The 25211-nt window shown below is 44.9% G+C and overlaps 1 protein-coding gene across 1 annotated transcript; it reads left to right on the top strand.

The window, feature by feature from the left end:
• The first annotated feature begins 868 nt into the window (after positions 1-868).
• LRRC52 (leucine rich repeat containing 52) lies at positions 869-17732 on the top strand. Its single transcript, XM_060142220.1, has 2 exons — positions 869-1526; positions 17312-17732. Exons 1-2 carry the CDS (start codon positions 905-907, stop codon positions 17635-17637), a joined length of 948 nt encoding a protein of 315 aa, XP_059998203.1. The 5' UTR covers positions 869-904; the 3' UTR covers positions 17638-17732.
• The last annotated feature ends 7479 nt before the right edge of the window (positions 17733-25211 follow it).

The raw sequence follows: 25211 nt of genomic DNA, 5'->3' as shown, positions 1-25211 counted from the left end.
AATACATTTGGGTTTTGTTTTAGGGGGAATATTTATACTTGCTCAAAAGGCTTTTAAATACTAGTACACATATATATTCCAAATGCAGACAGGGTTGTATGCAAACTGGGAATACAGTCGTAAGAACACCACCTTATTAGGGAATTTCCCTTGCCTCATTTCAAAGGCGCTCCCCCCTCCTCCACCCTTTCCCATCTTCTCCCGACAACACCCCAAAAATGGCGCCTATCCAAACTCAATACCTAAGGAAGAGACCCACGCTGAGAACTGACCTCAGGTCACTTTTCACATCAGTAAAAAAAGGGAGTTGGACTGGAGATTTCCGTGATCCCTCTGTGGCCTGCGGATTAGGGGGTCCAATCTAGTCTAATCCACTGCACCTCCTTGGGGAGCTGATTCACACGCGCGCACACGGTGAATCCGTGCGCTTCCCCCCACTCCCCCAGGGACAGCCGGCTTCCTGAGTTAACACAAAACACCCTCACACCACCCAGAAGAAGAGTCAGGACTCTCCCTCCCTCAGCTGGGCAGTCTCCGGAGGCTGCTGACATCACAAAGGTGTCAACTGGCAACCTCATTGTCATGTGGCTCTCCCCTGGCTCCCCTTCACTTGCGAACGCAGGGAAAGAGTGAGACCTTTTAAAGCCGCCAAGCCGGCAGGCTTCCAGCAGCAGTCTGGGAGTGAGCAATCAGCAGAGCCACCAAGCCGGGCGGCAGGGCATTGGGCCTCGCGTTTCAACTTCTGTTCAGTTCTCCTGTAATGGAAAATCGCTTCGCCCAAAGCCAGTGTTACAGTTCTTTCCAGCGCCCCTCCCCCCGCCCCACCACGCCCCTCGGCAGCCTCCCGATCAGAGGGATAGCGGCCCGCTGGCAAGTGGAAGGAGGGTAGTCGCCGCTTCTTACTATGTCCCGTGCTTCAGGCCCTGGGCCCGGGTGGTTACTCTTTTCCTTTGGAATGGGACTGGTATCGGGGTCAAGGTGTCCAAATAATTGTCAGTGTCAAGCCCAAGAAGTGATCTGCACAGGGGTCCAGTTAACTGAATACCCCTCTGACATACCCCTGAACACCCGGAGGCTGTACCTGAATGATAACAGCATCCGCTTTTTGCCAGCGATGAATCTAGGACTCCTCAGTGACCTTGTTTACTTGGACTGTCAGAAGAACCTGATTCAGGAGGTGATGGATTATACCTTCGTCGGGGTCTTCAAACTCATCTACCTCGATCTCAGCTTCAACAATTTAACCTTGATCTCCCCATACAGTTTCTCCATGCTCAGCAATCTGGTGCAGCTGAACATCTCCAGCAACCCTCATCTGTTATCACTCAACAAGTACACCTTTGCCAACACCAGCTCTTTGAGGTACCTGGACCTCAGAAATACCGGCTTGCAGACCTTGGACCCTGCTGCCTTCCATAACCTCATAACACTCCAGACCCTGTATCTGAGTGGAAACCCCTGGAAATGCAACTGCTCTTTCCTGGACTTCACCATCTACTTAATAATGTCCCCTGTGAACCATCCAGGTGAGGACTTGATTGGGTGCGGGGATGAGGATGTGATGGCATAGGAGGAATTGGTTCCAGAAAAAGTGAAGTCAAAAGATGGTCAGTGTGGGAGAGATATCTGGGTAAAGTTGATTGAAAGCGTTCTTATTGCTCTGCAGGATCCATCCCTGGGTTGACTGGAGAGGCAGTAAGGACCAGTAGAAAAAGTTCTAGAATAGCCATCCAAATAGCTGAGTTCTGCTCCCGCACTCAGCCCTTACTACTTGGCCGTCCTTGGGGAAGTCACAATTTCTCTGTGCCTCAGTTTCTTGATCCATAAAGTAGGGACAGTATTACCAAACATACAGAGTTGTCATGTCAACAGGAAATGATATGTGTGGAAATGGTAAAGTACTGTAACTGCAAAGTGACAAAGAAATACAGGGACACTGTATTCCATTGGTAAACTATTTTAATCTGTTTAAGTCAGTGACTGACTTTTTTCAGGATCTAAAAGTAAATTCAGTCATTCATAGCCAGCAGAAAATCCAGTGATATGATATACAGAAGGGAAAGTTCAACAGAGACAGAGGAGGGGCACGTGAGCGACCTGGACATGAATGAGAGAGAGAGGAGAAGAGAAGGCATTTGATATCTTCTTTGTCTTCAGATGCTAACCTCACAAGGAAGGAGAGCACGGCATGAATGGGTGGAGAATGGACCACCAGTGTCCACTGTGTCAAGCAGGGAGATTCCAATCTCACAGGCAGACTCTCAAATCTTACCTGGTAGAGTTCCAAGCCAGTTGCTGCCACTCTATCCACTGTCCCCACCCCTCTGCCATGGTCCCTGGGGCACTCTGGTGCCTCATCCCTTCTTCTTTTCAGTGACTTTACTGTCCCATTCTTATCCTTCAATTCCCCCACTCCACCAATACCACTTTCACCCAGGGAAGTCAGAGCTTAGTAGAAGTGTGAAATAACCCCTCACAGAAAGCCTGGAGGCACTGATGTAATTAAACCCTATCAGAACCAAATCTTCTCTGCCTTCCCTGGGTGTGTGTTTTTGAAAATATTTTCATGCACCAGCTTCACAAAAGTCCTGCTGAAGTTTCCACCCTGAAGTCCTGCCCATGTGGCAATATTCTAGAAAGATTCCTGACCAAAGTGACAGACTTTAAGGCACACTGGGGGAGAAGGAGATGGGTGGTGAGAACAAGTAAAAATGTGCCCTCCTGGCTTTCCAACGCACGTGTCTTGAACTGTATTCCAGGCAGGGGCTGGAATCTGATGAGGCAAGCAAGGCTTCCAGGATGCAGAATCGAAGGTGGCACCGAGACTGAGTGTCTCCTTAAATTTTGTGCCCGAGGCACCTGGCCCTGCTGCCAGGTACTTCAACTTGAGTTACAATAAATCAAAAGGAACAAATTTTGTCAGACCATCTTAACAGTAGTAATCATAAAAGAACACAGGAGCAGTTTCTTGGGGGGCTTGCCTTGCCTTTCTAGTGATCATGCTTTCCACTTTTCTCAATGACTGGTGCTGTGCTGCTTTCTAGAAAGCTCTCTAAAAGAGGGTCAGTATTAATCATTCTCATGCATCAAATGTGATTCCCCAATGGGATTCTCCCTGTCAGTATTCATGTAACTAGCCTGTGGACCGGCATCATCTTTTCTTGCCACCTCCCCACCGTTCATACACATTTTCCTTGAGCAGAAACCACCAATTTGCCAGGAGGACCCCCTACTTAGCTGAAAAGGGTAAGTAGCTTGGCTTCTTCCCCAGTGCCTAAGCGTATCACTTCAGTTCCCACCAAATCTCCTGTAATCAGAATTTTGCTTAAAAAGTTGTATCTTCTCAGAACTTTCAGGCTAACTACTTTGGACTCCTTGACTCAATTCAATCCAGGATTGAAAACCAGGTCTGTTTCACTGCATATTTTCAAAAACGTCAGAGGCGGGTGTCTATCTTGTCAAGCTCATAAGCTCCTTGTGAATGAAGAGTCTGGCTTTTGAGGTAGACAAATCTTTCATCCACTGGCCAGTGGGAGCCCCCCACCCTGACGCACACACACACACACACACACACACACACACACACAACTGCTAATCTGCTCATCTCCCTCTGCTGTTTGGTGGCGTAGAGGAACCCTCCCAGTTCACTTCATACAGAAATATGGTCTCATTGCTCCAGTTCACTACTATTATCTCTTAAAAACAACAGTGAGCCCCAGCTCAGACATAGAATAATTTAGCTTTGTACGGAGCTTTGCAGCTGCTGAAGTTTTTTCACACATGCTGTTTCAGTTTCTCTACTTGAGTGTCACACCAACCCTTAAATTTTGTGCTCTAGGACTGGAAGAGGCTAGGATGGGTATTTTTAACCCCTATCCTATGGTTGAGAAGATAGACTGATTCACCCAAAACCACACAGCTACTAAAAGGCAAGAAAATGGTTGGAACCTCCTGATTTCAAATTCAAGTCTTTTCCCATGTGGCAACTCTCTCTTAAATCCTCATATTACATAACTATGATTGAATAAGTCACTTTAGTTATAAATATAAGTCATGTTTTAAGCATATGCCCACAGCACCTAAATTTCAGCTTTACCTGTCTACACTTGGAACTCACACTAGATCATTTTCATTGGATAATAAGTCCTAGTCATCATAAACTCATTATAATATGCCTGCACTTCCCTTGCAAACTGAGGTTTCACCCCAATCTACCCGAACTCTAAAAGAATGAACCTAACCTCAGTGTTTGCTCTCCTTTGCATGTTATTCAGTCTGGTTCTCCCTTCCCACACACACACACACACACACACACACACAACCACACACACACACAACCACAAACATACACATGAACACACATGCAAACACATACATACATGCACATATACAAACACAAAGTTGTATCTACACAAACATACCATACATACATAATTACATACACACTCACCCACGTATTACATATGCATGACACACATACACATATAAATGCACAGATACACGTCAACACATGAACACACACACAGACACATACACAAAAAGCTGAAAACACTCACACAATAAAATTCATTAGATGCTTCTCTTGCCCTTTAGCCAGACCTCAACATAATGGAAGATGTTTATTTCATGTGACTCTCATATGATGATTCCTGCCTCTGTTAGGTGGAAATATCTTTGCGATTTACAAACACTCTAGTTGAACTCTCAACCTTTAGCCCACCTATTATACCACATTTTCTATCAAAACGGTACTCTCTGGCATGTTCTAGAATGAGGTCTACACATCTCTTCCCCATGTGCCCAAATTTCAGGATACAGGAAGAATTTCTATGAAATAAGCTAAATAACCTGGTTGTTTATAAAGGAGAATCCAACTTAAAGATGGGTTTCATTTTAGACCCAGGGAGATACTAAACCTCAGTATTGGGAGATTTTGCCTGCAGTGCAGTATTGAGGTCTGCATGACAGCAGAATTCCAGTATATAGACCCCTTGTAAAGCAAGGCAGTGAAGTAAGGGACTTCCATGCTACCACTCAGCTCAGGCATTCATCCATTTAAATATTTCTTGAGTGCCTATTATGTGCCAAACAAGTGTTCATAGAGGTAGCTAGCCAAGAACCCTGGGGTTGTGCATTGAGACTCATCTGACTATGGGCCACCTGCACCTTATGTGTCCCACGGTCCAATTAGGCACAGCAGAACTAACCTCACTGGACACAGCAAGACAAAAAAGGCAAGCATGTGCCTTTTGGGGTAGAACAAGTACTTCGGACAGCCTCAGCTTCAGGTGGTGAAGGACGGCCACCATACAGGCAGGAGAGCCCAGTATGAAGAGCTCAGGTTCTGGAGTGTAACAGTTGTGGATCATAACCCTAGCCCTGCCACTTTGTATCTGTAGGAGATAAATAATTTACTTAAGCTCTCCACACTTCAGTTTCCTCATCTTTCAGACAGGTCTAATAATAGAACCAACCTCTCTAGGGCTGGTGTAAGGATGAAATGGGAACATTTAAAAACTGTCATCAACATTAAGCCTGGCACACCATAAACATTCAATAAACAAATGGTTGGCAGATGTAGGAAAGACACAGGATACTAAGAGAGTAGCAAATATCATTCAGGTCATCCCTGGGACAAGCAGTGGACTTCAGGAAGGCTCAGTCTTATTGGAGGACAGTGTACCCTGTGCAGGAGATATGACTGTACAGATGCATATGGGGATATAAATAGGAGATGGGAAGGTAGGCAGCAGGTCCAAGGATTCTAATCCCTGAGAAAATGGGACAGAGGGAATCCTGGATTTGAATATTGGATGAGTTATGAATACAGGAGTTCAGACCCTGGGAAATAAAACCAGAAGCTGAAATCAAGGCTTGGTCTCAGCCCAGGCCATGAGACTCAGGGCTGGGCCAGCAGCAGCAAGGTGGCTCTTCCTGAGTCACCTGAGTCTGGAACTGAAGTTCTATCTTAAACACAAACCCCACTTCCAGAAACAGGTGTGAACGTGCAGACATCTTTCAAGGGATGAGGGCAAGGAGGTCAGTTCAACTATGGGGCAGACATGGCCTTAGGAGAAGGAAGTCACCTACATGGTGTAATTTTGTGATCTGAAGAGTAATGAGCAGCATTTTTGCCCCAGTCTCTCCCCATCCACTGCCTACCATTGGGCTAAAATTAGCCATTAGAGATTCATCCTTCTCGGTCCCTAAAAGTGCCCCAACCTTGAAAAGGATTGTGGACAAATATGTAAGTTCCAGGGCAGAATAATACCGGTGCCCCTAAGCTTTTATCAACTTTCATATCAGAGGGAAGAGTGAGTTCTTGGGAAATGCAATTAGCTAAGATTAATTCTGCAGCAGTGAGGGAACCTTGAAGGAAGCCAAGATCCAGGAAAGAAATGGAGAGGTGTTAAAACAAAAGACATGAGGGCAATAATATGTCCTTCCCCTATGTCACACCTTGGCTAAGTTCACCCCCCACAGAGGGGCTATAGAGGAGGCTGAATGTTTTATTCACCTTATTTCATCACAAGGCTACAGCAGATAGGAACATCAAAACTTTCCCATATTGACAAGAGATTTGGCGCTATCATCAAAAGTCTTCCTCAAAGGAAACCCTCCAATGATATACTCACCAGATGCACTGAAAACTGCCCAGTCCTCAAAGAGTTCACGTATTCACTTTCCAAACACAAAAATCATAGCAGAAATGGAGGTGAGTTGAAATGTTCTGGTTGCCTGGATGCTCTGATCAATACAGAGTTAAAACAGGTCCACAGATTCCATTTCCTTTTTGGCTCAGGTCAGAAAATAGGAGAACTAATTCCTGGCTGGAACTGTAATTTTCCAGTCATTAATGCTGTTTGAAGGTGAGAGTAGAAATTGAGCTCTTCCCAGGAGAGAGCTCCCCAGCAGGACAGGGTTGAATGCCTCTGAAGATGCTCTCAAAAACTCGTGTAGCTCTAAGCTCCTGGACAGAAAAAGCCTGGCTTCCTACATGCCCTCCACCCTCAAAGTCTGGTCCAGCACTGCCCAACAAAAGCTTCTGCAGCAGTAGAAATGGTCTAAACCTGTGCTGTCCGATACACTACCCACTAGCCACATGTGGCTGTTGAGCTCTTGAAATTAGGCTAGTAGAACTGAGGAACTGAATTTTTCATTTTACATCATTTCAATTCATTTAAATAGCCACATGTATGGCTAGTGGCCACCATATTGGTGGGCGAAGCCTTTAATATAGGAAGATATAGGAAGCTTAAGCTGGAACTTTAGAATCTAGCCACGTCCCAGGTAAGTGGCTATAGAGCCCAGCCCAGCGTGGAGATCTTCTGACAGCCAAGTTCAATGCTTTCTCCCATGCCATGGTATTTCCTTACTATCAGGCACATCACAGTCTATTCAACTCTGAAACATTTATTGTATGTTTATTACATGCCCAACATTGTATTTATGTTGCTGGGGTGCTTTATCACAGGGAAAGAAGTCATAATTCCTGTCCTTAATAAGGCAAATCTAGGGGGATACAAGAGAGAGAAAATGCAGTTGAAAGCCAGGAAGCCTGATCCCAGTCATGCCTGTGTGTGATTTGGGGTGAGTCATTTTTCCCTCTGAGTCTCATTTGTCTCTGAAATAAGGGAATAGGATTAGATACTCTATAAATCCCTTCTCGTTGGCAGCCTATGAACCTAAATAGAAAGATAAGATGCACTTAGATGAAGGAAAAGGAGAGCAGTGGTCAGCAGACAGGGTCCCAGATGAGCAAGTGCACCATGAGTCCGTGTCGAGGTGCAGGTGTTCCTAGAGATGAGGGCAGTGGTCACACAATTAGGAAGTGCAACCTCTAACTCCTTCACTCTCCCGCTTCCTGTCTTAAGCAATGGCCTTGAGCAATGTCTGGCCTTGAAAAATGCCTCCACCCCCCAGGCACCCAGTGCCCTGGACTTTCCTCCCAGACCTGGTCTGCTCCACCAGTGGTTCTCAAACTGTAATGAGCACAAGAGCCCGGGCTCCATGTCTAGAGGTGATGACTCAGTGAGATGTTGGGGCAGGTGCTCCTTAGGCCACATTTTGAGAAACCCTAGGACAATGGTCTGGGTTCTAGCTCTATGGTGGCTGCTCCATCTGGTGAATAAATTGATTTACACTAAGATGTTAGTAGCTAATAATGTTTTGATATGTCTCCCTCAAGGAGCATTTGCAATATGACAGGGAACAACCAGAAACAGTGAGAATTCAGAAAATCACAGGCTACTAACGTAGATGTGGAGGTAGTCTCAGGACAGAGGTTCCGTCTGTGTCAACCCTTAAATTATAGTCCTTAGGCAGTCCTGCTTAGTCCGATGGTGGGGCCCACAAGTCAAAAAGAGGAGTCTGCACAGGAGTGCTGCCAATGCAGGGGGACAAAGCCACTCAGGGACATCTGCAGGGAGCAGGTGGGTTGGGTCATGTGCTGTTTCCAGCCCAAGTCATTTTGAGGGCATTTTGAACAGGAACATCTCAGTCTCATTCTGAGGCTATTTCATCCTGTATTCAAAGCTGCTCTCATAGGATAATGGCCCCATTTGAATCCACCAAGTACAAAATCATCTACAGCTGCACCAAAACTTAGATTTCCAGAATGAATTCAGGTCCTCACACCCTTCCACTATTAATGCTAGCCCATCTCCTCCACCAGGGAAATTGCAATAAAGACCAGACACCAGAAAAGGGAACAGCTGGGCAGCAGTCATTGCCGAGGCTGTCAACTGCTCCGCTAGCACATCTCTCCCACCTTATCACGAACACCCTGGCCTTGTGGCTCCCTCCTGTTGAGAGCCAGAGGAGCAGCCTCATGAGGACAACAAGGGGGCTGAGAGGGGGTGCGACTGGGTCAGTGATCCCTAAATCATCCAGAAAATTCGAGAAGGGATGGGGATGGCAAGCATGTGCGGTTTGGGAAGGACCTCTAACTCAGCCCTGTTGGAATCCCTGAGGGTGGGTGATCTAAAGTTCCCTCGAGCTCAGAAATGCCAGACCTCTATGCATGGCCCCTCTGATCGCCCAGCACCACTCAGGCCCCTGGAAGGAGGCAGTGCAAGGCCAGCCAAAGCAGCCAACCTCAGTTTCTTCATCTCTAGAGATGAAGAATTCCCCAAACTGTAAGGAATCCAGCAAAGCATGGATGCAGCTAGAAAGAGAAACAGGGGTCTGGCCATCTAGGGCCTTTGTTTATGGTCTTTCTAGGGAACATGCAATGTATCCTGAGAAGTTTTGGCAGGCAGGCAAGATGGATACAGGGCTAGGAGGCTAGTATGGGCATTCAGACAAGAGAGGATGGCAACAGTGTGGATGAAGAGGTACAGACAGGTCAGAAGGAACTGTTTAGAAGGTAGAAGCAACAGGACTTGGGACTGAACTAGACCCTCCCAGAGTTCCCTGTACTCCCTTTGTGACTCTTAGCACAATTAACAGATTTGTATTAATTTAACATTTGTCTTCCCTGATAGACAGGAAGGTCTGTAAGAGCAAAGAGCAGGTCTGAATCTTCAGAAAGATTCAGACACAGAGAAAATGCTCAAGAAATATTTGAGTGAATAAAAAATCCATGAGACATGGAAAATAAAGGAAAAGAAAAACATCAAGTATTGGCTTGGACAGCTATGGGGGCTCCACTGAGAGGAGGGGTAGTGAGGGGATTAGGAGAGAAGCCAAGTCCCATCATGAACGTGTTGAGTGGGAGGTCTTTGTGAGCCAGGAGGCATTTGGATATTCTGACCTGAAATTCATAATAGAGAATAAAATATATGTTTGGAAATCATCAGCTCACTGGTGATCATCAAAACCAAACAAAGGATGAGATCAGCCAGGGAAAGAGTTTAGAATGAGAGGGTAACAGGGCAAGGATAGAAGCTTTGGGGGAATGCCAACATATTGAAGCATCAAGTAAGAAGAGCAGAGAACTTAATAAAGTGAAGGGACCAGCAATGGAAATATGGTGCAGGGTGGTGTGGTCTTTCTAGACAGAGGGAAGAACAAGTGCAAAGGCCCTGGGGTACAATGAGCTCGATGTAGCAGAAGGTGGGTATGGCTGAAGTGGAGTGAAGCCAAGGTAAGAAATGAGGTAAAAAATCAGAGGCGAGATCTTATAGGACCAACAGGCCATGGAGAGGCTTTTGACTTTATTCTAAATGTGACAGGAAGTCACGAAAGGGTTTTGAGCAAGAAGTGACACGATCTATGGATTACAGCTGGTTCCCACTGCTAGATGGAGAGAGACTGTGGAAAGTGGGGACACAAGTTAAGAGGCTGTCACAGTTCAGGCAAAGGGAAGACTGTGGCTTGGCCCAGGGTAATGGTCCAGAAGATAAGAAGAGGTAAGAATTGGGATATATTTTGAAGGTAGGACTAACAGGATTGTCTCATGGCTTAAATTATGGGATGTGAGAGAGGAAACAGGAAGGGCTCCCAAGTTTCTGCCTGGGTGACTGGTGAACGGTGCTGTCTTCCACCACTGAACTTTTCTAAATTGCCTATTATCCGTGAGGATAATAACTGTCCACTATCTGGATTTTTCTGAGAAGATGAGTTATTATTCAGCAGGTCCAGCTCTAGGCCAAACTGAGAGCAAACTAGGGTTTTCCATTAGCTTCCAGGAACTGCTTGGTACCATCCCCCAGGCCTGTCATGTAGCTAGCTCCCCTCCTCCATCAAGAAAGGCAGTAGCAGGGGTTCCCCAGGGAAGGGATTAAGTCATTGGCTTCTTTTTCAGAGGACTTTACACTTTAAGCCTTCTTTTATCAGTGGAATGAATGGTTCTATCTCCTGCTGACAGAATTTTGGGCACTGACAAGCACATGAGAAGTATTATGAGGAAAAGGGGTCTTTCTACCTCTAAATCTTGCCCATATACAACCACTTATACAAAAAAACCAGTCCTGTAGCCTAAAGCACCCTTAAAGCACAGGAATAATCAGGTTGAACTTGCTGGATTTCAAGGTTGTTCCTGTAATGTTCCAAGAGTCTATGAATCAGGTTTAACCTTTACCAAAATATGAACTCTTTATCCAAGGGAAAAAATTGTATCAGATAAGAACTGTACTGCCCAAGCCCAAATCGTCCAAAGCCAAGGATGCTTCAGACCGAGAGTCGGCACACACTTTCCATGAAAGGGCAAATAATAAATATTTTAAGCTTTGTGGGTCTTTGTTGCCACTATTCACTCTGTCATTTGTAACATGAAAGCAGCCATAGAATATACATGAATGAATGGGCATGGCTGTGTTCCAATAAAACTTTATTTACAAAAACAGGCTGCAGGATGGATTTGGCCCACAGGTTGTAATTTGCTGAAGCCTGGCTCATGCCATCAAGGGAAGACAGCTGAGTGATGAGGAAAAGAAGCTCTAGGGTGGCAAAGGTAGGAGCCAATGGAGGACTAGAAATGCTCAGAGGACCACGCATGAGGGTCTAAGAAGGGAGCCTTGCTTGCCAGTTGGCTTTGGTGGTGCTGGGCTGCTATACGGTCCAGTCTAGGTTTCCCTCTAGGGAGTCTTCTCCTCTGGGCCACCCATAGTACAGCAGAATATGATAGTGATCCCCTCAAGTTCTATCAGAAACCAGTCCTAAACAGCAAGGCCAAAAATATGAGTTTAAGAACTGCTGTATGAGATTAAACGAATAATCCACCCATTCTCTATGCATTCAATAGACATTTATCAAACCTCTGTTGTGTACCAGGCACTAGGGATACAAAGGTGAACAGATAGGGTCTCTGCTCTCAAACAGTAATTGGGGAATAATAATAACTACCTTTTGCCATCATGCTGGCAGCCCTTGCATCCTCAGCCCCTTCCCCATCTGCACTTACCCTCATTTCCTTCTCTGCAGTCTCAGAGAACACTTCAAGTCTTACCCCTCCATTTGAACAGAACAGTCATCTGTTCCTGCCTCCTCCAGGACTTCACACCCCTTAGCTCACTGAATCCTTCCCCAGACTCTCATGAGGTAAGCAGGGATTGGTATTAGCCTAGTGTAGAGTAGTCTAAGATGGCAAGAGGTTAGTTAGCTGACCCACCTATAGTCTTCTATCTCCCCAGGTTCCCTTTCCTCCAGCCGAGCATTATGTCAATGACATTGACCCCAAGGGGCATTAATAACAAACAATATTTAATTCACTCAACAAACATGCTTTGAGCTCTAGTATGTGTTAAGCACTATTCTAGATGTTGAGGACACAACAGTGAAAACAAATCCATGTCTTCATGGAGTTCATAATCTAGTGGGCGGAGGCAGACAAATGAATAGGTAGTTGACAAATACATAATTTAGCTGGAGAAAAGAATACTGAACATCTAATGATGTTCAGGCAAGCTAGGGCCTAAGGAGGAGAAATGAGGGAATTAGGCCTTTCTCTAGGTTCCAGGTGGAAGTTTCATGACAAAGTGCTTAAGCTGATGGAAACTGGTATTTGCTCTCCAAGTTGCAGTGTAATTGAGAGAGAAGTCTCCAGATTCTATCCTCTCACTTTACGTGGCCACCACATGGAGGCTGGCCTCCTCCACTCAGCCCAGACAGGTCTTAAGCAAGACTGCCCAGGGAGCTCAGAGCAGCCTGCTCCTCTGGAGAGCTAAGCAGACCCCAGAACTGTGGTCGCTTCTGCAGACCAAGAAAAGGAGCAATTCCTCTTAAAACCACCAGGTTCAAGCTGGCTTTCTGAAGGAAGGCTTTCTGGGTTCCTGCATTAACAGGTGTGGTTCTGGGCCCCAGAAACTCTGGCTGCTCCATGCATTCGATTTTGGCAGACAGGTTTTCCACCTGTGAGCAATGTGCCACACGTGGAACTAAATAAGGACGTAGTTTATGTTTCCTTAGGAACTATTTGCAGGAAGAATTTAAACATTAATGATACCTGTAATTGTACCTGGGCGCTTTAACTGGGGCAAATGTCCTGCACCCATGAAGTAGAGCTGAGGAAGTGATAAGATGGGGCTTAGTCACATGTTTGTAATGTGAGTGAAAGCCCTGGGATTGTGCAGCGCACAGAACACACAGCCTTCTCTCAGAGGCAAGGAGATCAAGAAAGGCAGAGACAGAATAATTGATGAACAATTTATTCATTCTGTAGCCTGGGAATAGTTAAAACTACTTAGTGGGGTGCTCAGGAGTAGAATTTAATTATGTGAAGCACCTTATATGGTGTCTAGCACATATCAGACACTCCAGGATGAGTAGATAGGTCTATAAACTCTAAAGTCATCATACTAGACTAGGAAAAGAATGCATGACTAACAAGCTAAAGAAGAGGAAATGAAATAATAAAATAGAAGGAACATAGTCAAGGGGTAGGGTCATTTAAAAAGTAGGACAAATGGAAAACAAACAGTTAATCCAAATATATCAGTCTAACATTAAACATTAATGGGCTGATTAAAATACAAAGTTTGCTAGATTGATGAAAAACAAAACCAAACTACATCCTGCTTGCCTTAAGTATAGAAACATAGAAAGATCAAAAGTAAAAGGATGGGAAAAGCTACACAATGCAAACACTAACCAAAAGAAATTTGGTACAGCCATACTTATGTCATCAAACAGAGTACACTTTAAGGTACGAAGCATTACTACAGATAATAAGTGATATTGATCAATGAGAAAAGGATAAATCTACCAAGAAGAGGTAACTTTATATGCATCTAATAGCATAGCTTCAAAATAGGTAAAGCAAAACTTGACAGAATTATACAGAGAAGTAGACAACTGCATAATCATAACTGGTGGCTTTAACATACTTCCCCTATAACTAATAGACAACTAACAATCTAATAGTAACGGAGACAATAGTTTTGAAAAGTCAATAAAGTCAATAAAAAGTCAAAGAATATAAAAAGTCGATAAAGATATAAATAAAATAAAGATACAGAAGATCTGTATAAAACCACACCCTAATCAACATACAATGTACTCAACAAAGACAGAATACATTTTTTTCAGTGCACATGCAAAAACTACTAAAATCGACTTTATGTCCAGCCATAAAGCAAATTCTCGATAAATCTCAAAGGGTTGAAATCATAAAGAGTATGTCTCTGACCACAGTAGAACTGAACTAGAACTCAATAATAAAAACATTACTAGAAAATCCCCAAATACTTAAAAATTAAGTAATTCATTCAGTGAATGATAGCTCTTATTATCAAGAGCAGTAATGATCAAACAAGGATTATGTCATCAAGAGCTAAAAATGTCTCTAGTAGGAGAGAAAAGATGTACCCCTTTTCTAGCAAATAACCACCAAGCAACACAGAATGTGATAGGTGCAGTGAGAATGATACTAGGAAATGCTATAGATGAGTTTGAAGTGGGAACAGTCACATGACTGCCCTCTGACGTGGTTTGGGAAGGGTTACTGAGGGTAGATGCATGTACACTAGACCTTGAGGGATAGGAAGGACTTGATCACGCAAAAGTTAGAGGAAGAGATATTTGATGCAAAAAGAGGAGTGCAACAAAGCTAGCTGCAGATAAGGGGGATATGTAATCAAGGAATAAAGACAGTTTAATTTGAAAAGGATGGGGTACTGGGAGAACTCAGAATTAAGGTGGGGAAGGTAGGAGGGGGCAGATCCTGAGGGCTCTGAACACCAGGCCAGTTGATCTTGATGTTATTCTGAGCCCCACAGGGGAGTCAGAGGAGGGTTTTGATCCAGAGTGTGGCTGGCAAGAGCCTTGCTTGCAGAAGGGGAAATCTGGCAGGAGTGTGTGAAATGGTCCAGAGCTGGGAAACTGGGAATGGGTGGAGACAGACCTGCTAAGAGTTGAGAGCTCACACCTTGGCGGTGACAGGCAATGAGGGGGGGAGAGTGAATGCAGCAGTAGAAAAACCCTCCCCACAGATCCACCCACATCCCTCACTTAAAAGCAGCCTAACGATGCATTAAAATCACTGCCTAATTGCTCCTTTCAAGGTAATGCTCCAAAATGGAGAAATATGCGTTTAATGTTTAGTCTCATCTCTGCCACCCAAGCGCCAATTTAAAAGCCTAATCTTTTTAAAAATAGAATGAGGTAAACTGCCGTAGGCACACTCCAGACCCTCAGAATCCCACGTTCTCCTTTCTCAAATACATCTTTCTTTGTATATTCCCACGTGGTGTCTCTGGCAGCTTGGGCAGGTGACTTAAGCCCTCTCTTGCTAGAATTCCTGAAGATGGCAGGGGCCTGCCTTACTCCTCACTAGCCCCACTCTTGGGCCTCCTGGGCAAAGCCCCAGAGGTCCTGGAAGCAGGCTGACTAGAGACAGGTCTTGAGGTGTAATTGTGTTCCTGTCCCTTTACAGCACGCTGAGATGGAGGCCCAAGGCCCCTTTCCCTCTCCCACGGGCCAGGGTTGCCCTGAGGGCCACTGTCTCACACTCATTCTAGAGAGGGGCTTCTTCCTCTCCTTTCCTCTGTAATCTTTGTAACCAGTGGATGTAGCAGCCCCCATGCTGGCTTCCTCCTCGTATGTCTACAGCCTCCTCCATCAGGGAGTCCTCACAGCACCACAAACTTCAGGCCATCTTCCTGAAAGTAACAAATGACTTCACTATAGGTGCACTGACCCAGAACCAGGGTGCAGGGAATAGTGTCCAGCTTGGAGAGGACTTAGCACTCAGCCTGGACAGCTGTCTCCAGCCACCCAAAGCCAGCTGCCTCCTACCCAGTCAGCTCACTTCTGTATTCCTTTCCCTAATTCTCCTGCTTCTAACTCCAGTCCAAACCTGATTTCCCTCACGTCCTTGGTCACCAAGGATATCAGTGTCTTCACATAGTCTGGAGTTTCTACCCTGATCTAGGTGAAGCTTCCCCCCACACTTGCCTCTCTCTGTATCTCCCACTTCTGCCAAAAAAGCTCAGATAGCTCAGTCTGGGTTTTCTCTGTCTCCTGTCCCCTGACTGGAACCTGCAGGTTATCCAAAACCTTCAAGTTAGGAAACCTTCCTGAGTCTGTTTCCTTATGTGTAAAACAAGGATGATCGTGTGTGTCAACGTTGCTGTAAGAATTAAACAAGATAGCATTTGTATATCACTTAGCATGTAGACAGAACTTGGTAAATATTAGCTGCTATTATGATTTGGATCATAGTTTTCTCAAACCCTGGTCTCAACCCTGAATGGGAGCTCATTTATCTAATGCTCATTTATATTCACCTGGACACCGTTCACAGGCACCTCAGCATCAACACGGCGGAGTATATGGAGCTAGAAAAACGCAGGGCTGATTACAGGGCTCTGAGTCATCTGTGCATCTATTGTGCACAGTGTATTGTGGGCGCTATTGTGTACAATAGCTTGCCTTCTCACCTGTGGCAGTTAAATCCTCCTAACTACCCTGAGAATAGGTATCATTCTTTGTAAGATGAGGCAATGGTATTCAGAGACAGAGTCAGACATCCTGCTGAAGTGTACCAAATTAGTAAGTAACAGTGTGTTTGAACCCTAGTCTGTCTGTCTCCAGAGCCCACTTTGCCTTCTGTTATATACTGAAGTCCGCAGTGCTTGGTGTGGAAAGGTGCTGAGAGAAGGAGCCAGGCAGCTGAGTCAGTGGCTAAAAAGGACTGAAGGCTCATGTAGATCATATGATCATCTAGTGATACCAACATCACCACTGAGAAACAGAACTGCTTCCGGTATTGGCTGTCTCTTCTCCCTGAGCTCCCCCTTTGTTTCTCCAGGTTGGGGGCAGGTGGAGCTGAGGGTGAGGCATAGAGAGCTCACAGTAGGCATTTCCAGAGAATTTTGTCCCTCCTAAGTGGCGTGCGATGACATTGGGTGGCTTTAGTGATCCCTGGCTGGGCTCAGGAACAGGACAAGGGGAAAGGGCAAAGCAGAGGGGGAAGGAGGGGGTCAATAAGAGGAAGGGGAGACAGAGATGACGAGCACTGGTGGAGTTCTGTGGAGTGTCAACACTCCATGCTTAAGTTTCCAACCTCCCAGCTCCTGCTGTGGTCTCTCGTTCCTTGAGGAGCCTTAGAAAGCAAAGCCCATTTTCAGGAGGTGAATCTGAACACAGCTAAGACTCGGGCAAAAAGCAGTCCAGGAGCAGTCTCAAACCTTAATGTGCCCCAGAGATCACCTGGGGATCGTGTTAAGATTCAGATTCTGATTCAGGAGGCCTTGGGGTGGTGCCTGAGATTCTGCATTTCTAACGGGGTCCCTGTGATGCCGATATCGCTGGCCCGCAGACCACACTTTGAGTAGCGAGAGTCCAGACAGCCTCTCCAAGTCCCTGCTGGCCTCAGCACCCTGGGAGTTCTGCTGTTTCAGCACTCTGCCTGCTGTGTGTTTCCTCTTAGATGAACAAAATGCCACGTGCCTGGAGCCCACAGAGCTGGCAGGGTGGCCCATCACGAAGGTGGGGAACCCGCTCCGGTACATGTGCGTCACGCACCTGGACCACCAAGACTACATCTTCCTGCTGCTCATCGGCTTCTGCATCTTCTCCGCGGGCACCGTGGCCGCCTGGCTGACGGGCGTGTGTGCCGTGCTCTACCAGAATGCCCGCCGCAGATCGAGCGAGGATGAGGCAGAGGACGAGCTCGGGCAGAGGGTAGAAGCCAGCAGGAGGATTTTTCAAAGCAGGGTGGAGTCTGGCCAGGACGGGTTTCCTCAGCTGATTTAGTTGCCAGGCGCTGCTGTCTGATGGACCTTTCCCCGGCTCCCTGCTTTCTGTCTTGCCCTCCCCTTCCCAATCCTCAAAGCTGTCTTAGAGGTTGAAGCCTACTAGTAAAATAAATAAAACATCTGGTGGCCATTTCACAGGTTGGTCCTTTCCTGTTCAACCAACCCAGGGATAATTCCTTGATCTCAGAAGGATGGCATAGAACAAAGTCTAGAGAAGCTGTTGGAGGCACCTAAATGCTGAGGAAGGCCACCCCGAAAGCGGGCCAACTTGTGTTTGATGAGCACCTACTATGCTATGCCCCTAAACTAAGTGCTGGAGGGAGGGATGTGACAAATACAAGATTTGAGATCCGTCCTCAAAGAGCAACAATTTAGGGCAGGGTTGTTGGGGGAGGGCAGTCAAGATTAAAATGATTCAAATGGAGAAAAATACAAGGCAAAATGACAAGGACTAACATGAATGGAATATGTCTATGGGCTATCTTCACACTTCACCTCCTAATTATCACAACAATCCTACTTTACAGTGACACTGTTTTACTCAAATGGTAAGCAGTACAGCCTCCCAAAGTCCACTTTCTTTCCTTTGAACAAAGCTGCCTTTCAAAGGAATGTTTAGCAACATAACCAAAGGTTCGTCGTGTCAGCCTTGGACAAAACGAAGGAGAGAGGCACACAGAGCCAGCCACCACTTACTGAGGCCTTACCAAATGCCCAGCATCCTACCACGCTTCAGAAACATTTTCTCATGGGGTTAATCCTCACAACAACCAGGTCAGGAGGTCATTGTTTCCTCATTTTTCTGATGTTCAGAGAGACCACAGCTCAAGATCAAACAGATGATAAGATGCAGAACAATTGCTGAACCTCAGGCTGCCTGACCCCAAAGCCCATGCTCTATGCACTGTGACCTCCTGTCTCTGATAAAGCAACAGAATAGCTAAGTGTGTACCCATATGGTCCTGCTCTCAGGACTGCTTAGGAGAAGGGAAAGAGAGCAGAAGGCAGGGGTGGCTCAACCCAAAGACCCATTCCAGGTTTTCCCTTTCTCTCTACCCAGATCAAATCATGCTCACGTTCAAAACTAGATCAAAGGCCCGCCCATGGAGCTAGCTGTCCCTAAACCCCCAACCAGACCTACCTTTACCTCTGCACTTCCGCTGTGAATTGCACGTTATTCCCCCAAATTTGTCTGGTGTGATGGTTAAGAGCATGGGCTCACAAATAGATTCCTACCCCTAGTTTTGTCCTTACACCTGGTTTTGTCCTTACACCTGTGTGAACTTGGGCTTCCTACTTGTCATGACCTTGAGGACAGAGACTGCCTGTTATTCTCCATGGACACAGCACATGCCTTACACAAAGTAGGGGCTCAATAAATGTTTATTATCGCATTCTATTTAAATCCCAGCTCACCAATCATTCTTATTCTGTTATCCCGATTGTGAGGGGTGACCATGGACAAGTTATTTAACTTCTCTGTGCCTCAGTTTCTTCATCTGTAAATGGCACTCATTATAGTGCTTACATCACAGAGGGATATTGTGAAACTAAAATGAATACCAATTGTAATAATATATCCTGGAATAATTTTAGACTTACAGAAAAGTTACAAAGAGAGAACAGAGAATTCCCATATAGCCTTCACCCAGTTTCCCCCGAAGTTAGCTCATATTACAGTTATCTCACAGTACATCTGTCACAACTAAAAAAGTAACATTGGAATATTACTATTAACTAAACTTCAGACTTTATTTGGATTTCATCAGTTATTCCCCAATGTCCTTTTTCTGTTCCAGGATCCAATCGAGGTTACCACATTTGCATTTAGGATATTCTTAAAAATAACAATATATCTAACATTTATTGGGTATTTCTGTATGTCAAGCATTGTTCTGAGTGTTTCTATATATATTGACTCATTTAACTGTCAAAATAACCCTGTGAGGTGGATACTAGCATTATTATTATCCCCATTAGATAAGGAAATTAGGGCTTAAGTAACTAGCTCAACATTACACAATAAGACCAGAAGTCAAACCAGCTCTGTCTGACTGTTTCCCCCAAAGCACTAGTCAATAGTAGCTCTCAAGAATTTAAACTACCAAGATAGTCTTGGCAAAAGAAATCTGAATTGCAGCTTTGCACAATAGTTTCTCTCCTAAGAGGCCCTGGCTCTTTCCACACACAAACAAAAACAAAACAAAACAAAAGGACTCAGCATCTTCTCTGACTGGCCCTGAAGAGACTGCAGTGAATGGGCAGAATCAAGACACTCGGGGATCTTAGAATCCAGTTTGGTGCAGACATAAGTAAACAGGTGATTTCAGGCCAGAGTGGTAAGTGAAGGGTAGGCCTCGGGGTTCAAAGGGACACAAGGGAGGGATACTAACCCAGAAAGTAGTAGGGAGTCTTGAAAGGCTTCCCTGAGGAAGAGACATCTAAGCTGAGACTTGAAGGTTGAGTTGGAATGAGCCAGGCAAAGTGGCAAAGAATATATGTGGGCTAGGGGGACATTCTAAGTAACAAGAACTACACATGCAAATGCCCAGAAGTGGGAAAGAGCCTGACACACCATTATAGCTAGAATATGGAGTGGAAGGAGAGGAAGACAGGAGAGAGATCATGTAAGAGAGAGACCCAAGGCCAGACTCCGAAGTCCTTACGCATACCTTGTGTTACTCAGGGTTATGATAGGTTCTGCTGCAGTAACAGAAAAACCCCAAAGTTTCCTTGACTTAACACAACAAAGACACTTTTCACTCATGTACAGTCCAATGTGGGAAGGGCAGCCGTCCTCCATCCTGCAGCTACAGCCTCTAGAACACGAGCCTCAGGTCCACTGCAGAAGAGAGAAGAGATATAATGGGCATGTAGCTCTTACCTCCCCGGGCCTGGAAATGACACATGTCACTTTCCCTCACACTTTGCATGGCCCCAACCTCATGGCAGTCTGTGTGCCAGGAAAGCAAAAGGCGATGGTGGACAAAATACTGCGTCTAGCCTACCGTGATAAGGAATTTGAAGTGTCCCCTGGGGACCCCAAGGTCCACTCGAGAGTTTTTAGCATGAGAATCACATGGTCTAATTTGTGCTTTAGAAAGCTCACTCTGGCTGTAAGATCTTCACCTTAGGTGAAGGGAGGGAGGTATGATGGCAAACAAGGAAACTAGCATATTGCGCTTTTCCAGGGGAGACAGAGGGTGACGGAGCAAGGGCTGTGGCACTGGGAACAGAGAAAAGCAGATGAATGTCAGTTATGTCGGAGGTAGAGTTGACAGAATTCTGTGAGTGACTGGACAGGGGAGGTAGGGAAAGAATGGATGGGCGGAGGATACACAGAAAGTAGAAGGAGTTAAGGAGGGTGCCCAAACTTCTGATTTGGACAGCCAGGGGCCTGGTAGCACCAGTCACCCAGGCAGAGAGAACCATCGTGGTTTACTGGATGTAAAAACTGGCCAAACAATAAAACATGAGGAGCGGGACAGGGCGTTAGTGGCAGGCGTCGGGGGACGTGGGGAGACAGAAGGTTAAATCATTATTCTCTTCAGTGGAAAGTCAATAGACAGTGCCTAAAATTGAAAAATCAGATAGAAGCAATATAAGCATATTCTTTAGAGATACCAAAAAAAATCAGTCAAAAGAGTTTCAAGTGTCTGCCTCTGGGGAGGGAAAAGCATGGGGGAAAAGAATGGAAGATTGCTGTTTTTCATAACAAATTTTGTAGAACTACAACTCTTTAAATAAACTATGTGCTTCTGTATTTGATTAAAATGTTTTTTTTTTTTAAAGAAAAGACTGGCTTGTCTAGGGTGTTGCTACCTTCGAGAGGTGTCTTTAACCACCTTTTTTATACAGAGGGGTAGCCACATGATTTCAAAGGGCAATGTACCTGCAAAGGGAATGTTCCTACTCCCTGCCAGATTTCTTCATTCACACTGTGCCCCTGAGCTTGAGTCCCAGAAAAACCAGAGGAGGCTTTCTAGAGGAGACCATGTTTAGCCTAGATCTTGAAAAGTCATAGGATTTCTTGGAGGAAGGGACACTTCAGATGGATGGTAAGAGTGAAAGCATGGGGGTATGACAAAGAGAGATGTGTTTGGGGAATGATTGTGGTTCTGTTTGGCAGCCTGAATGACAAATTGAAGTGACTCTAGGATGGAAACAGAAGATCAGTCAGGTAGCTAATGAAACTGATTTTCACAAAATCTGGCCCATGGGCCACCTGTATCAGGGTTCTAAGGATCCCTCAGTGCTTCTAAATCCTCAGGAGAGGGTGAGACAGTAATCTGCATTATAATATTTTCTCCCGGTGAACCTTATACATACTAAAATTTGAGAAACGCTGCTCAAACACGAGTAGATAAAGTCCTGAAGTAGTGACCATGTGAATAGGAAAGAGGAAGTGGTCACTAGACCTAGGACCCCATAGAATGCCAGGGCCTCTTGGGTCCAGAGTTGATCTCGGCCATCAGGTCAGGGTAAGTGGCCCTCCTGCCTGCAAAGAAATGCAGATGCTGGGGAACCAGCAGCAACCAACAGCTCCTGCCCACCACCTACTGCCATTCCTGCCTCACTAAAAGGACGCCCACTTCACACGATATGGTAGGAGAAGTAGTAACTTCCAGTTTCAGCTTTTCCATTACACGTGTGATCTAAGATGTCGCTTCATTGCTTGGGTCTTAGTTTCCCCAAATGTAAAATGAGGTGGTTAGACTAGATTACCTCAAAGCCCACCTCATATCTAACCTTCTGAAAACAACTATGGATAATATCCAGAATATACAAGGAACTGAAAATCAAAATGATAAATAACAAGAACCCCAATAAAAATATTGGCCGAGAATATGAATGGGCAACTTATAAAAGAAGAAACCCCAAAAAACTAACTAGCATATAAAGAGGTGCTCACACTCATTAGTATTCAGAGAAATGCAAATTAAAACAATAGGTGTTACTTTACACTTATTAGATTGGCAAAAAAATTGAAAACTGGATCATGTCACATGTTGGCAGGGATGTGCACTGCTGAAGGAAGTAGAGATGGGTACAGCCAGCCGGGAGAGCAATCTGGTACCACTTAAGTCAGATTGAGTGTGTGCCTACCCTACCACCCAGCAAGTCCACTCACTCCTAGGTAGATCTCCTGCAGAAATGATCACACAGCCTATAAGGGAGCACACAGGAAGACATCCATTGCAATGTTATGTGTAGTGGCAGAGAGTTGGAAGAGTGACTAGGTAAAATGTATATAGAGTGCTATCGAACAGTTATAAGCAACTAACTAGATGTACATATAGCAAGATGGGCGGATCTCAAAAACACAATGCTGAGTGAACAAAGGGAGAAATATAATGAGAAACCCCTGTGATTCTCAAAATCCTGAAACCCTGTGGTAAAATATAAAGTCCTTACACTGTCTTACAAAGCCCCACATGATCTGCCTCCCCTGTCTCCATCACTCCATTTACCTCATTGACATCATCTTCTACCAGTGTCCCCACTACTCACTCTGACCCAGCCTCACTGGCTGCCCTGCTGTTAACACACGCCAGGCACTGAGACTGCAACAGAGTCTTTACACTGGCTGTTCCTCTGCCTGGAATTACAAGCCCTCAAAATCCCCTCCACGCACACACACACACACACACACACACACACACAGTCCCCCTTGCCCTGCTCTATTTTTACATGAGACAATAATGAAATGTAATAATAAGTAAATTTTATAATCGTCTGAAAGATAATGAGTATTGTCCCACATTTACCACTAGAAGGTGAGGGCAGGAACTTTTGCCTGTTTTGTTCCCTGATGTCTCTCAAGGCCTAGAACAAAGCCTATCATAAAAGGGGCCTTTATAAACTTTGGTTGACTAAATAAATGGATGGTGAGTGGGAATGAGAGTAAAGAATATTAAATAAAAAAGAGAGGCACCTAGCACAGGAAAATGATGATGAGGCTCAATTTATTGAGGGATATGAGTAATTTAACTTTGTGTGCCCAAGATTTACAAAGGGAGGTGACAGGCGAGCAATGTCTCATCACCCTCACCACCCCCAACCCCAGCCCATCTGTTGGAGTTCCTCTTCCTGCCAGGTCTTTGTGGAATGAGCAGGAAAAGTCCTGGCTGTGGAAAGACCCCTCTGCTTTGTCTACACAGCTGCTGTCTCTGAGATTTCAAGGCTGCAGCAGGGCTGAGGGCACCTCCTGGCATTCACGACTCCACCCAGTATCTCACACTCCTCAAACACAGGACCTACCCAAGGAGGAGAGGACTGGGCTCCACACAGAACAGCACCTAATATTGTTAGAGTGACTTCCAACTCACAAAGGCTTTCCACAACTTTGAAGGAAATTACTGTCCCATTGGATGGATAAGAAAACTAACATTTAAAAAGGATAGCATTTGGTCAGAATGGCCATCGTCAAAAAGTCTACAAGTAATAAATGCTGGAGAGGGTGTAGAGAAAAGGGAACCCTCCTACAATGTTGGTGAGAATGTAGATTGATGCAGCCACTATGGAGAACAGTATGGAAGTTCCTTAAGGAACTAAAAATAGAGCTACTATATGATCCTGCAATCCCACTCCTGGGCATATATGAGGAGAAAACTGTAATTTGAAAAGATACATGCACCCCAATATTCATTACAGCACTATTTACAATAGCCAGGACATGGAAGCAACCTGAATGTCTATCAACAGAGGAATGGATAAAGAAGATGTGGTACATATATACATTACTCAGCCACAAAAAAGAATGAAATAATGCCATTTGCAGCAATATTGATGGACCTAGAGGTTATCATACTAAGTGAAGTAAGTCAGAAAGAGAAAGACAAATATCATATGATATCACTTAAGCGTGGAATCTAAGAAAAAAAAAGATACAAATGAACTTTCTTACTAAATGGAAAGGAAAGAGACTCACAGACATAGAAAACAAACTTATGGTTACCTAAGGGGAAAGGGAGGAGGAAGAGACAAATTAAGAGGTTGGGATTCACACATAGACACCACTATATATAAAATAGATAACCAACAAGGACCTACTATATAGCACAGGGAACCATACTCAATATTTTGTAATAACTATAAGGGAAAAGAATCTGAAAAAGAATACACACACACACACACATAACTGAATCACTGTGCTGTACACCTAAAACTAACACAATATTGTAAATCAAACTTATGGACTTGATACAGGCTATCTAAAAATTAATGTTAGAAAATAAGGCCAAATAAATCATCTCCTACTATTAAGACTTTAAAGGGATTATCCATTCCTTGCAAGCAGCCAGATGGTGGATCCTGTATACTAGCCATCATCAGCTCTGGCAATAATAGTTCTGATACTTTTGGGGGTTAAGGGAGGAACCACCAGGAATATGGGGCAACCTAAAGGCAATGCTAAGTGCAGTCAGATTAGGAAAGGGTGCAGGCTGGTTGGTTTCTTAAGAAGGCCAATTATTTAAGCCAAGAGATTAACGTTTACGAGCAATACAGTCTGGTGTATGACTTGGGGTCTTCTTGTATATCACTCCCTGGACTCATTTAAGTGACACTGGC

The sequence above is a fragment of the Lagenorhynchus albirostris genome, chromosome 2, assembly GCF_949774975.1.
Source record: "Lagenorhynchus albirostris chromosome 2, mLagAlb1.1, whole genome shotgun sequence".
NCBI classification, from domain to species: Eukaryota; Metazoa; Chordata; class Mammalia; order Artiodactyla; family Delphinidae; genus Lagenorhynchus; species Lagenorhynchus albirostris.
Note: the sequence above shows the minus strand (reverse complement) of the source record. Positions and strands in the feature narration are given on the sequence as shown.

What these genes read in the sequence shown, in the direction of transcription:
- LRRC52 (XM_060142220.1), top strand. Translation starts at nt 905, where the DNA reads ATGTCCCGTGCTTCAGGCCCTGGGCCCGGGTGGTTACTCTTTTCCTTT. An exon ending in GTCCCCTGTGAACCATCCAG is followed by an intron (nt 1,527 to 17,311) that starts GTGAGGACTTGA and finishes GTTTCCTCTTAG; the next exon opens with ATGAACAAAATGCCACGTGC.